The 13,128-nt window shown below is 54.0% G+C and overlaps 5 protein-coding genes across 5 annotated transcripts in view; 2 read left to right on the forward strand and 3 right to left on the reverse strand.

The window, feature by feature from the left end:
• DSCR3 (down syndrome critical region protein 3) overlaps window positions 1-147 on the forward strand; it is a gene marked incomplete at both ends in the record, with an annotated part of 2,068 nt that extends 1,921 nt beyond the window's left edge. The window contains one exon of the mRNA XM_005823849.1: window positions 61-147. Within this exon, the coding sequence (XP_005823906.1) occupies window positions 61-147 (87 nt within the window). The remainder of the gene's footprint in view (window positions 1-60) is intronic.
• Window positions 148-517: 370 nt separating this feature from the next.
• GUITHDRAFT_145422 (hypothetical protein) lies at window positions 518-1,967 on the reverse strand (the record flags this gene model as incomplete). The annotated part of the gene is made up of 4 exons (XM_005823850.1): window positions 518-1,504; window positions 1,553-1,789; window positions 1,845-1,898; window positions 1,965-1,967. The coding sequence occupies 4 exons, from the start codon at window positions 1,965-1,967 to the stop codon at window positions 518-520; spliced, it is 1,281 nt and encodes a 426-aa protein (XP_005823907.1).
• A 1,887-nt stretch (window positions 1,968-3,854) lies between these two features.
• On the reverse strand, window positions 3,855-4,243 carry GUITHDRAFT_78612 (hypothetical protein; the record flags this gene model as incomplete). Its single annotated transcript, XM_005823851.1, has 3 exons — window positions 3,855-3,965; window positions 4,027-4,080; window positions 4,133-4,243. Coding segments are annotated over 3 exons (276 nt in total), but the record flags the coding sequence as incomplete, so codon positions are not given.
• A 461-nt stretch (window positions 4,244-4,704) lies between these two features.
• On the forward strand, window positions 4,705-5,167 carry GUITHDRAFT_116952 (hypothetical protein; the record flags this gene model as incomplete). The annotated part of the gene is made up of 2 exons (XM_005823852.1): window positions 4,705-4,708; window positions 4,755-5,167. 2 exons carry the CDS (start codon window positions 4,705-4,707, stop codon window positions 5,165-5,167), a joined length of 417 nt encoding a protein of 138 aa, XP_005823909.1.
• An 858-nt stretch (window positions 5,168-6,025) lies between these two features.
• GUITHDRAFT_116953 (hypothetical protein) lies at window positions 6,026-12,492 on the reverse strand (the record flags this gene model as incomplete). The annotated part of the gene is made up of 6 exons (XM_005823853.1): window positions 6,026-6,192; window positions 6,238-6,322; window positions 6,546-6,559; window positions 6,609-9,627; window positions 9,731-10,725; window positions 10,776-12,492. The coding sequence occupies 6 exons, from the start codon at window positions 12,490-12,492 to the stop codon at window positions 6,026-6,028; spliced, it is 5,997 nt and encodes a 1,998-aa protein (XP_005823910.1).
• Between the last annotated feature and the right edge of the window lie 636 nt (window positions 12,493-13,128).

The raw sequence follows: 13,128 nt of genomic DNA on the forward strand, positions 1-13,128 counted from the left end.
GGGGGGGGGGGGGAGCAGAGAGGGAGGGAGGAGGGGAGGAGCGAGTGACGTAGATGGCAGCTTGACTTCGAGGCGAATGTTGTCGTCGAGTTTGAGAACGACTTCTCAGTGATAGAGAACGTTCCTCTCACCTTCTACAGGCTCTGATGAGGCTGGCCAACCCCTGTCCTCAGCTCTCGGGTGAGTTTTCGAATAGATTACAACCAACTTAAAGCTACAAGATAATGAAGAGAGGACCTCTAACCTCTCCTGCCGCAAGTTCCGCCCAGCAGCCATGCGGGACTTATGGGCGTCCCATCATCGCATAATACCAACATGATCCACCTGAAGCCTCTCCTGCTCTGAGCAAAAGCGACAGGAAACAATAAACGCAAGAGCAGCCGCCCTCCTCCTCCTCCTCCTCCTTCCCCCCCCCCCCCCACTCCTCTTCCTGCTCGCCGTTGCGTCTTGGCAACATCTCACTTTCTACATAAAGACTTTTCCCACCTGCCTAACTTCCTGTACAGAACATCCAACGCTAGCTTGTAGCATGCTGATCGACTCCCTGCGATCGCTTGCGACGAAACACCTGCGGGGCCGGCATACTCTCCTCTGCAGGCGCTTGTTCTTCATAGCCACTCAGGTTCGATTGAGAAGCATACGCCTGTCTGCCTCTGTTGGCAAACGACTCGCTCTCCTCCGGCTCATGCTTCGCCCCCTCGTTGTCATACATGTTTTCGGATCCCGCCAAGTTATTGAAGGAGTCGTTGGCCTGCATCCTCGGCGAGCGCTGCCTGACTTCTCTGCTCACGATGCTTGCGTAGAACCGAGTGCCGCTGCTCTTCCCCGCTTGCATCCTGCGAGATGGAGAAATCCTCCCCCCGTCTTGCATGCTTCTGACCGGCGAACGAGAACCCTCGTTGTTGAAGGAGCGATCGTAGCTGGGCTGAGACATCCTCCTCGTTGGCGAGATCGAGCTCGACGTTCGTCGCATTGGGTGTGGCACACCATTGCCTTCGGGGTGGTGGTTCGACCAGATACCGCTACCCGACATCATCTCCCGTTGCATTACGAACGACCCTTCTCTGTTCTGAGGAGGAATCTGATGCAACCGCAGCGGAGGGATGTTGGGCGGCTTCTGCGGCTTCTGCAGCGGCGAGCTTTGCATTCGATCAGACCTCGTGGTGCAGCCGCTGCTGGAGGAAGGAGTTCGCTCAACTGGCTGGTGCTCCGTGTGCACAGTCAGGTTGGTCGTCGACATCCTTCGGAACGCGTTTTCCCTCTCAGCAGGAGCTAGTGAAATCCCGTCGTGCCTGTCAGGCATGAGAGGAACCGCAGACATGCGACGCAGGGGGGAGTCAGGGACCGTTCGAGTACTGTGCTCAACCGGCTGATCGTACGCACGTCCTCTTGCACTATCGCTGCTCTTATCTGTTGAGTTGCTTGATGTCCTCTTGGCGCACAACTCCTCGAGGTTGTTGCGCACAAACTCGTCCAGCCCCTCATCTTGAAAATCTTTCAGCGCCTGCTCATATCGTCAGTGGCACAGCAGCGCATATCTGAACCGTATCACCTGCTGGTTGCGAAGCAGCTGCTTCAGGTTGCGAAGTTGCTGCAGATTCTCGTTTGCGCGCTTTTTGGTGTCAAAACTCGCTTCGCCATCAAAATCTCTTTCGCGTTCGTGGGATCGTTTCACTTTCCTCCCCCATGACAGACACGTGAAAGCACCAAAGGCTAGAAGAATCGCCAGCAGGAAGATGAGGAATTTCACCTCCAACGCTCTTGTTTCAGCCAGAACTCGTTCTCTTACCTGAAGATCAACACATCAAGAAACGATCTCAACTCATCACAGACGCGGAGAATACCAGCTCTTCTATATCGGGGGTAAGAACAATCTTGCCAGAGTTTGGCATTCCTGTCTATGAAAACGGCAGCAAAACAGCGGTTTCACGATTCAACTGAAGCTAATGTCAGAGATCAATCACCATGATGTGCACTCTGAACCGCTCTTGTACAAGGACCACACCGAACACCTCTCATTTCCAAAGAAACATTGGACAACAGAGATGTAGGGAGTGAGAACGGAAACATCTGCTAGCAAGTTGAATCATGGTGTTTGCAATGCGCACTGTTGAAACACGCTCAAAGCACAGCTGTGAGCCGGATGTTGTGGAGCAGCCAAGGCCCTCAAGAGCTCAGAAAACGAACAAACATGCGATGACGGGCAAGAATCAACATCAATCTCTACACATTTACAGTGCATTGCAACGATTTTTCGCCATGGCAGCGGCGGCACACTCCTCGTTCCTCCTACCTCACGTCCATGCCTCGTGCCGCCCCGCGGGGAAGCGAAGGTCACGGAAGATTCATGTACTATCTCCTGAAAAGTTCATGGTCAGGCCTGTATAGGAACTTTTGATGCAGTTAAACTTCCTTTGTGGAATGAACTTTAGCTGAGTTGTGCAACAAAAGTTCTTATTAGACCTCGTACTTTTGATAATCAGGCTTACATTCCCCTTACATTGGTTTTGCTATTAAATATTTGTATATGATAGGGAAACTGTATCAAATATAAATATATTTAAACATTATTAGATGGTAACCTGACCCCCCAAAAACATTCGGATGTCTATACCCCCTTATATACTGTGAATACGTGGGTATAATCTGGGTGGGTGTCCTGTGCAACAGGGTGAGGGTCCAGTTTTTGCACTCCCTAAAATGATAAAAAATATATAGGTGGATACGGGTACACCTACTACCCCCTCCTTCTGCCATCCACCCCTCACGAACGACATTCTATAAATCAGTACTGGTCAAGAGGGCGGAGGAGGATGGACCCCCTCATTCCTGATTTCTCACCCCACCCCACAAACCTCCCTTAACTAAATAGAGCTGCAACTGAACTACCCCCTGGTATGGTACAATAGTGTACCCCACCCCTACCCTGTGGCACTTGACCACCCTCAAGGGCGTAGAGAACCCCTGCCCCTCCCCCCTCGCCTGCAGATACAACTCCTTTCTAAGACCTTTGTGTATATAAAACTTATATAAATAAGGTACAAATATACATTATTTTATTATTATATATATCTAGCGGGGATACGACAAGGGGGCGATACGAAGGTCATCATCTCCTCTAGCTGCTAGCAGGAGAGGGGGAGAGAAGGGGGAGGGAGAGAAGGGGGAGGAGGGGGCAGGGCAAGGAGGGGAGGGGAAGAGGAAGGGGAAGGACGAGGAAGGGGAGAGGAGGGGTGTGGGGGATCTGCAAGATAGCTAGAAACTTTATCGTGGGCTAATCCTCTACTGAATCTTGTTGAGCTACTTGGATCGGATCCCTGGCATTTTTACTATGTCGAGGTAGGCGCGTGTACAATGATGAAACATGAAATTTCGTCTTATTGAACCCCCTTGCGCTGAAGACCCCTGAGGAAGAGTGAGGTGTGGAGGTGGAGGAGGGTACAAGCAAGTTTGAGATGATGGAGGAGGGAGATCGGGAGGAGCATGGCAGAAAGAAACTAGGATGCAATCAGCTCAAACGTGTCTCACCGTGGAGTTCTGCTCCCCCTCCTAGGAGGTGGGACGGGGGTCTGGAAAGGGAAGGTTCATGTCAGATCAGCGCATCCTGGTCTCTGCAAGTACCGCGGTTGGTGCCAGCCCGTATTCCTCCAGCAGAACCTGCATCTTGCCACCCCCGTCCACGTTGCTCCCGACCAACTGCGAACCGTGAGGATCTCGGGGGAGATGGAGGAGGAGGATGGAGAGCGAGAAAGTGCAGCATTGTAGTCTAACGACTCACCTCCACGAACTCCCCGTAGTCGATCTCTCTTCCAAACATCTTCAACAGCTGAAACCTCCAGGCTCAGTGTCTTGTGCTAATAGGCAGATGCCAAGACCTTATCCTGTAGTTTCTCCATGGCTCGCTTGCCGTACCTCCTGTACAGGATCTCCAAACACTCGTCCTCGTCTATCGTCCCGCCCGCATCCTTCCAACCGCGATCAGCACACGAGGCTCAGCAAGCCTGACGAGTCCCCATGATGCTCAACACTTGCCTTATCGCACATCATGAAGTCGATCAAGTTGAACAGCCGGCGAGGCTCCTGACGTGAGAGATGGAGTCAACGTTTGAAGACGACCCCTTGCCCTTCAGACCTTCGACTTCTTGTCGCAACGTGCTCTTCCGTAGAGGAGGACAAAGTTTTCCCAATCTATCATTCCATCGCCATCTTCGTCCGTTTCCCATATCATATCTTCCACTTCACTGTACCAAGTGGAACGAGACAGGTTAACAGATTATATGCTCAATGATACAAATCAAGGAAGAAGACGAAAACCTGTTGCCGAAGTCTGTGATATCCTGGGAATAGAAATATCAACCTCTCTTCGCAACCATCCTATCTACGTCTATCACACCTGCGGCTCGTATTCCAACCTCTTAAAACAAGCTTTGAGATCGCTCGGCCCAATCTTGCCCTGTGAGAGGATCCCATGAGAGGGTTGACAAGACAGAACAAAAAAATTCCTTCTTTTCTCTGTCTAGCTGCCCAAAAACTCTCTGTGACAAACAAATGTCATTCAGCGATGTTGCTGATAAAACATGTGGGTAGCTCGCCTGCAAACTCTCAAGGTCCAATCGTGTGATCCCATACTTCTCCTCCCACTCAGTCTTCAACTCTATATGCTCTCCCCGCGCACTCTCAATCATTTTTTCCTTCCTGGTTGAAATGGGTCAAGATGACGCCGCAAGGAGACGCAGGCAGGATGACAGGATAAGAGACGGGAGTTTTGAGCTTCTTCTATGGCAATGGCCATGAGGAAGACGTGGGTAGATCGAGGCGAACAAGGAGGACAAAGGAGGACAAGGACGAGGTGGACGATGACGAGGACGAGGACGAGGAGGATGACGAGGACGAGGACGAGGAGGATGACGAGGACGAGGACGAGGACGAGGACGAGGACGAGGACGAGGACGAGGACGAGGATGACGACGAGGACGAGGACGAGGACGAGGACGAGGACGAGGACGAGGATGACGACGAGGACGAGGACGAGGACGAGGACGAGGACGAGGACGAGGACGAGGACGAGGACGAGGACGAGGACGAGGACGAGGACGAGGACGAGGACGAGGACGAGGACGAGGACGAAGAGGGGTCTACCGCTCTCTGCATTGCATGCCAGCACTGATTCCCTTCACTCTCGCCGATAGCATCCCCAACGGCCCATCCGAATCGAAGCCTGCCCGCATTTCAACCGCTCTGTCAAGTGATGACTACCCCACCCTCTACTTGTTCTTCAGTACCCCCTCCCATGTAGGCAGGAATCCCTCTGTTCACACCCTTCGTTACTACCCCCACCCCTCTTCATGGGAACACCGCTCTCGATCCCTCTTGTTTTGGTTTGTTCTTCATAGCGCTCAGACATTTTGACATGAAAGGACGAGAGGCAGAGGAAGGCGAGGAGATGATGAGCTTGACTTGATCTGACTTGACCTGACCTGACCTGACCTGACGTGACTTGAGTTGACCTGACTGACTTGACTTGACCTGACTGACTAGACTGACTTGACTTGACTTGACTTGACTTGACTTGACTGACTTGATTGGACTTGACCTGACTGGACTGGGCTGGGCTGGGCTGGACTGGACTCACTTGACTTGACCGGACTGACCTGACCTGACCTGACTTGGTTGGACTAAACTGACTGGACTTGATTGGACTGGTTTGGACTGGACTAGACTGGACTTGACCTGACTTACATACTGGCTGGCTGGCTAGCTGAGGAAGTAATTGGGGATAAAGTTGGAGATAGGGCAAGCAAGTGTGTATAAGAGATGTTGCATTCTCTACGTTCTCATCGAAACCCTGCTTCCGCTGCAATGACGATGCGATGTAGTGAAAGAAACTCCGACGTCCAGGGATGTAATGATCTAGTCCGACGTCGAGGGATACACTGATCCACCTGTCGAGGGGTATACTGATCCACCTGTAGAGGGGTATACTGATCCACCTGTAGAGGGATACACTGATCCACAAAACTTGTTCTCAAGGACCAGCATGCGACCTTGACATCGCCAACAGCTCTTCCTCCGACCTGATGACTCGGTTGGCGTCTTGCAGACGGTGATGTTCCCCCCCTACAATCGCTCCGCACTCGTAGCACTTGGCGGTCACCATCGCTCCGCCGCAGTCTGCAATGACGTAGGGGTGACCTACCGGCAGATTAGTTCCTGCAACACCGACGACTTGTGCGTCACCGTTGGGGCAGGCGTACCAGTGCCCTCCGTTCCATCCCTCGTCCGATGGGTGGAACTGGATGGCCTTGAAGATCTGCTGGAAGTCCTGGCAGAATGTCAGTCCGACTGCCTGCCCCGATCCTCGTCCTCGACCCCTCCCGCCTTTCCCCTGCTCCTGCTCCTCTTCCTGCCTGCTCCTCCTGCTCCTCCAGGTCCACTTCCTGCATGCTGCCCCTCGTCCTGCTCCTGCTTCTCGTCCTGCTCCTACTCATCTTCCTCGTCCTGTGGTCCTCCTCCTCCTCCTCCTCCTCCTCCTCCTCCTCCTTTACCTCCCGAGAGACTCCTGCAGGCACACAAGTCAGCACGAGATGAGACGAAAGTGTCGGACTGACCAGTGTCGAGCTTCTGCAACACGCGCCCAGCTGCCTTGGCCACCTCTGGATCGTTTGACGTCTGCAGTGACTTTGCCTGCTGAATCAACACTTGGCGAACTTCGGACAGCATACGTGAGAGGCCTTTCAGGTTGACTTCTTTCTCATTGTAGCGCTTCATGGTCATCAGGAGCATACTGAACGAGTCAGCAAGCTGCTTCCACTCCTCTAGTTGCTCCCCAGGACGGCATGCTCTGAGGTAGGCAGCGGAAGAGTCCACGATGTTCTGAACCTCAATGATGAGATTCTTGGTCAGCTTCAACTTTCCGGCTGACATCAGTGTGCAGCAGCACATCATGGCTTGACACACGACCTTGTGCATCATGTTGTCTGGCAGCTCCGAGCTGATCACGACGCCAAGAATGTCGAAGAAGTTGCGGATGGACACGAAGTCCCTTCGTTCGATGAGGTACAAGAGCAGGGAGTCCGTGAGCGACAAGAAGGAAGAGTATGCTTTCAGCTCCACCAGGTCTTGAAGTAGAACAAAGCTGCTGTCTTGAATCTCCTTGACCTGTTCTGGTTTAAGGGGAATTTCAACGCCCATCGCACATCGCAGGAGCACGTTCATGGACTTTGCGCGAACCGTCGGGAGCGGTTCTACCAGTCGTTGGTGTATGGAGGAGGAGGATTTCTTCTTCATGTTTGTTGTGATGGTGTTCTTGAAGTCGTTGAGCTGCTCGTGGATCCTACAAGCTTCCTCGAAGAGCCTGGCCTTGCTCTCTCCGGACAGAGACGCTTCAAGGTTCTCGTCCTTGAAGTTCTTCAGCAGCACGTTCGTCTGGATGATGATCTTTTGCTGGCAGAGGACCGCATTCCTAGCATTCACCACCCGTCCGTACCGCCTCATCCTGTACCCGTCGTTCTTCGTCCTCCCGCATCCGAACGGGCAGAGCTTGTTGAGGAACGAGTCTTTGGTCGCCACCCCCTCCTCTTTCAGCCCCACCAGGTCGCCCTTCTCGTCCTGCACGTATGCCTTGTGCAGCTCCATGTGCGCGTCAGCGGAGCTGATCTGGAGAGCGTGCTGCTTGCAGGGAAACAAGATGAGCGGGTCCTCGTCCAGGTTCGCCTCCTCTAGCGTCGAGAAGGTCAGCAGGTCGACCTGCAGCTTGCGGACTTTGCCGGTCGTGTCGCAGGTGGGACAGAAGCGCTCGTAAGGGCCGCATGGCTCGCCGCAGACGCTGGGGCACCGGTGGCCGCACTTGAGCTTCTTGTTGCACCTCTTGTTGCAGGGAAGGCGATCGCAGGGGGCAAAGCAGAGGAGCGAGCATGGCTTCACGTGCTCGCACGCCCAGTCGCAGCGCTCCATGCAAGGTGTACACATGGCGCCGCATGGCTTGGAGCACTTCGAGTGCTGGCACGCCAGAGTGCACTGGTCCTGACACACGGCCTCCCCGCATTTGGTGCCGTAGAAGGCATGGCAAGGAGCTCTGCAGGTGTGACCACACAGGTTCGACAACTTTTGCTCGCATCGCACGTTGCAGCTCTTGGCATGCAACGGGACAATATCCCTGTACTCGGAGCTCATGAAGTCAATGTCTTGTGCTGCACACCCCGCTCGGAGGCACTTGCCGCAAGGAGACGTGCAGCCATGGCCGCACTTCAACTGCCCGCCGCATGGCACAGGGCAGAGCAACTCTCCATCCAAGTATTGGTCAGACAGTCTGCAGGGAACTTGAACCTCGTGGCCACAGACCGGCATGGCGATGGTGACGGTCTGAGAGCAGTACTCCTTCCTGGGGTCAGCTGTCTTCCAGCACTCGATCGAGTTGAAGTGGCCGCAATGCAGCTTGACGTCCGTGATGATCTCTGAGCAGAGGCCGCAGTCTTGGAAGCAAAGCTTCCTGCACTCGTGCTGCTTCTGACAGCCTTTCGGCCTCTTCGTGCATGGCTGGAGGCACTGGAACCCCTGATGGCCGTCGGGGTGGCAAGCGCGAGGGCAGACGTGCCCGCAACTCAAGCGAGCCTCGCAGGGTAGCATGCAGCCTCCGTCCTGAGACAGCCTGAGAAAGTCCTGGGGGTGCTTGCAGTAACGGATGTCGTTGGGATGCTTCTGACACACGATAGGGAAGGCGTCGCCCACACAAGCTCGTTGAGAGAGGAGGCCCAAGACTTTGGTCCACATGCGGTCGTGGAACGTGATCGTCTCTGTGTTGCCGACGAGGTACATGCCGTGTTTGGCACGAGACAGCAGGACGTTGACGCGATTCTCAACCTTCATGAAGCCAGAGACCTTCTTGGGGTTCGAACGGACGAGGCTCAGGATCATGATGTCGTTCTCCTCGCCTTGGAAGTTGTCGATGGTAGCAACTCTGATGCCGGCACTGGAGACTTCAGTCGCAGTTTGCTTGCCCTCCTCTCCCTCGTCGCTGGAATCCTCGTCGGCCAAGAGCAGCTCTGCCTCCTCCCTGTCCTTCTCTCCGAGGAAAGCTGCAAACGCTACCTTCTTCAGCTCTCTCTTGATCAAGACGCTCTGGCCGAGGTACCCCGTCAGGACTGTGATGCGATCTGTCCCATAACCTTGCGCAACCAGGTAGCGGATGAGTGCGATGACGCAGGCAACTTCGTGCATGTTAGTCTTCGAGCCCTCCTGCGTCTGGTACTTCATGTCCTTGTCTTGGAACTTATCCTCGGGTACTGAATGGCTCCAGAAGAACACCGGAGATACCACTCCGCTCACCTGCGGGTACTGCAGCACTCGATCGCCATCCAGCAGCTCGGGATAGATGGTCTGCCGGATCAGGTCGGAGATCTCAGGGCGCATGCGGTACTGCCTTCTCAGCACGGAGGTTGGGGTGTCGCGATCTTCAACGAGGCGCTCGAACAAGGACCTGTCGATGTCGTAGCCGGACTTGGACTGGACGGTCAGGTCGTAGCAGTTCACCTTGGGGCGAAGCTGCTTGTGGTCTCCGATGAAGATGGCATGTTGGATGGAGCTTCCGATGAGCGACAAAGTCTGAGCCTCGAGGATCTCAGCTGCTTCCTGCAACCACGTTACATGGACGAGGAACGGATGTAGGAGGAGGAGCGCGGAGCGAAAGGACCAGGGGAGGACAGAGGAGGAACAAGGAGGAAGGTGTGCGAACCTCGATGAGAACCACTTGGCTCTGCAAGCCGTTGATGAGGTCCCGGAACATGCTCATCCCAGTGACTGTGCATCCGACGACGCTGCAGTGCTGCTTGAGAAAGCTCACTTGTTGGGCCCGCAGCAACTGCCTCCTCTGCTCGTGGATGTCTGCCAGTCGCTCGTAAAGGGAGAGCCTGATCTCCGTCTGAGACTCTTTGAAGTGCCTGAGGATCATTTGTACGATCTGATTCCTCGAGTGCAAGGAGAGGGCCCAGATGTCTCCGATCTCAGGCAGCTCCTGGTCTTGATCCACCTGCAACTCCACCGGGTTCTCAGGGAGGTAGAAGTACCGCAACATCATCGCTTCTTCTCGGTCGCTCTCTGCTGTTGGCCCTCCATTCGTCTTCTGCGCATCCTCCGCCGGGTCTTGGGGCTGCTTTTCGTTGTCATTGCCGAGGCATGCATAAGTGTTGGAGAACGCTGCTTGCTTGTTCTTCTTGCCCTTGCCTTTCTTGATCTTCACTCGCCTGAGGGGATTGAGCCACAGCTGAAGGATGTCTTTCTTGGTGTTGAGCTCGAAGTCAGATTCGCGAATCCAGTTCGCTGCCTCGACCAGACCGTCAAAGATTGACGGAAATTCAATCTCCACATAATCACCCAACGCCTCCCAAGACAGCTTACGGATGTTGATGAGTTCATCAAGCCTTTCTATCTCGTCTTCGCATTCTTCTTCCTCTGCACGGAGTCGACCGAACTGAAATCTCAAGGGCTTTGAACGCTGACTGCGGGAGATCGTCTCCCTAAAGCTGTCCAGGGAGTACTCCGTAAGTCGTTCAGATCGTGTACGCGTTCCGAGCCGAACAAGTTGGAGGCCCGGGAACTCATCGAGGAGGTGCTCAAGGAACTGATCTAGAGCATGGTTGGTGTAGCAGACACATAGCAGGGGGCTTCCAGGTCCTATCACTCCGTTGGCCAGCAGCAGCTTGACGATGGCGATGCCAAGGAACGTTTTCCCTGTGCCTGTAACGGTTGTCATCGGCTCAAACTCCAGCAGCTCGTCTCACCTGGCGGGCCCTGAGTAATGGCCAAGGATCTTGTCAGCGTCTGCACCAGCGCGCTCGTCTGCTCTGCGTCCAAGTAGCTCACACCTTGCAGCCGCTCGATCAGCAAAGCTCTCAAGGTGTCATCCCTGAGATGCTCTGCCGTCACTGCCCGCAGCAAGGGCAGGACTTCCTGCCTCAGCTGCCAGTCAAGGTCAGGCTTTAGCAGACACTCAAAGTTCCAAACGACGCTTTCAAGGTTCTTGGGAAACACAGGAATAAGATTTTCAGTGCTGAGAGCAAGCTGAGCGAGGACAGGGGAGATACTCTCATACTCGGTTGCTTGCAAAGTCTGGAGAATACTCTTAAAGCTGTAGAAACCGCAACGAGGATCGATGATGCCGTAGACTTCGTGTAGGCGTTTGAAGTCCTCCACGTCATAACCTTCCAAGGGCTCAAGTTTGAGTTCCACCTCAATCCGGTTGCACTGTGCATTTTCTTTATGCTTTGGAGTAATCGAGGTGACCGTTGCTAACCCGAAGCACCTGCTGAAATCTTCTTCGGCGAGTTTGTTCACCCGAACAAGAAGCACAACGTCGTCCTTCTGGAGGGCTTGGATCTTTCCAGCTTTCCATTCTTGCTCCATCATTGCCTTCTTGGCGTTCTTCAAGGACACAATTTGATCCATCTCGTATCGGTGCACCACCCCTGCGATGTTGTTGAAGGCGTAGTCAAGGAAGCGAACATTTCTGAAGACGAAGAAGGAGTGGAAGTTTGAGCTTCCTTCGACATCCATGCGATGCTTGTCACTTCCTGATTTCTTGTTGAACCAATCTACCACCGCAGATTTTCTCCTACTCAGGTTTTGCATCAGATCCGCCAAGTTTGCGATCGAATCATGCCGAAAAAGGCGGAAATGAACGTCAAGGAGTCTCTGGATGGAGTCAGGAGCAAGGTGATGTGGAGCAGTCGCTTTGTTCTGTGGCAGACAAGGCGGCTGTTCGGCTAGCAGCTCATTGGGAGTTGGGATGATATTGATATCCGCGATATCGACTTGGTCGTTGTCATGTCGCCTGCCAGTTTCGTTCAGCTCGCCTGGTCCTGAGTATGGTAGGAAGATCAACGGGGAGGCGCTGGTTTGCTTCCGAGCTCTGGGTTTAGGCACCTCTACTGGGGCTTGCTTGTCGATCAATGCTTTCAACGCGTCCAATGTCAGCCAGGCGTCATGCTTCCGTGAATTGGCGGTAAGTTGAGCAAGTCTCTGTTCAAGGTTGTGAAGCAGTCCAAGATATCTCTCGTGCGTCTCTTTCTGGGGGAGAATTCGAAGAAATTTCACGGCAAAGAAACAGACTGCGTGCAGCTCTTCAACATCCAATCTTGATGGAATGTTTTCTCTCTCATCAGCAATCAAGTTCAACAGGCTATCGACGAATTGAGCATTGTAGTTGAAGATTGTCATCAACACATGGATTTGACGATTTAGATGAGGAAAATTTGTAATAAGATGCTGACAGCACTTCATGAGTGGTAATAGCACTTCCTTCATAGTACATGCTTGTTCGAGCGGCATAGTTCTGTTAGCTGACCAGACGACGTGCTCTGACTGGAAGATCTCTTCCAGACGAAGCCTCCCGCCACCATCGGTCAACAAGCCTAGACACCAGTTCTCTTCCTTCACCTGCGATATCTCCTCAACGAAGATGCGAGCTTCGTTGACGCTCTTGAGAGGTGCACTCCTCATGATCAAGTATCCGAGCTTAGGAGGCAGCGTCCCCTGCTCCCTACGGTTCTGGGGGGTCCTGTTTTCTTGGGAGTTTCTTGCCTCCCTTTCTGCAACAGTGCGACCTGAATCATTGAAACCACCCCTTCCCCTTCCTGATCTTCTCCCGCTCGAGATCTCCGGTTCTTCTCTCCCGCTTGAGTTTCCTGTTCCTCCTCCTCCTCTCCCTCTCGAGATCTCCGGTCCTCCTCCTCTCCCGCTCGAGTTTCCCGTTCCTCCTCCTCCTCTCCCGCTCGAGTTTCCCGGTCCTCCTCCTCTCCCGCTCGAGTTTCCTGTTCCTCCTCCTCCTCTCCCGCTTGAGTTTCCTGTTCCTCCTCCTCCTCTCCCTCTCGAGATCTCCGGTCCTCCTCCTCTCCCGCTTGAGTTTCCGTTTCCTCCTCCTCCTCTCCCGCTCGAGATCTCCGGTCCTCCTCCTCTCCCGCTCGAGATCTCCGGTCCTCCTCCTCCTCTCCCGCTCGAGATCTCCTGTCCTCCTCCTCCTCCTCCTCCTCGTCCTCCTCTCCCGCTCGAGATCTCCGGTCCTCCTCCTCCTCCGCTTGAGTTTCCCGGTCCTCCTCCTCCTCTCCCGCTCGAGTTTCCTCCTCCTCCTCCTCCTCC

The sequence above is a fragment of the Guillardia theta genome (genome assembly GCF_000315625.1).
Source record: "Guillardia theta CCMP2712 unplaced genomic scaffold GUITHscaffold_102, whole genome shotgun sequence".
Lineage (NCBI taxonomy): Eukaryota > Cryptophyceae > Pyrenomonadales > Geminigeraceae > Guillardia > Guillardia theta.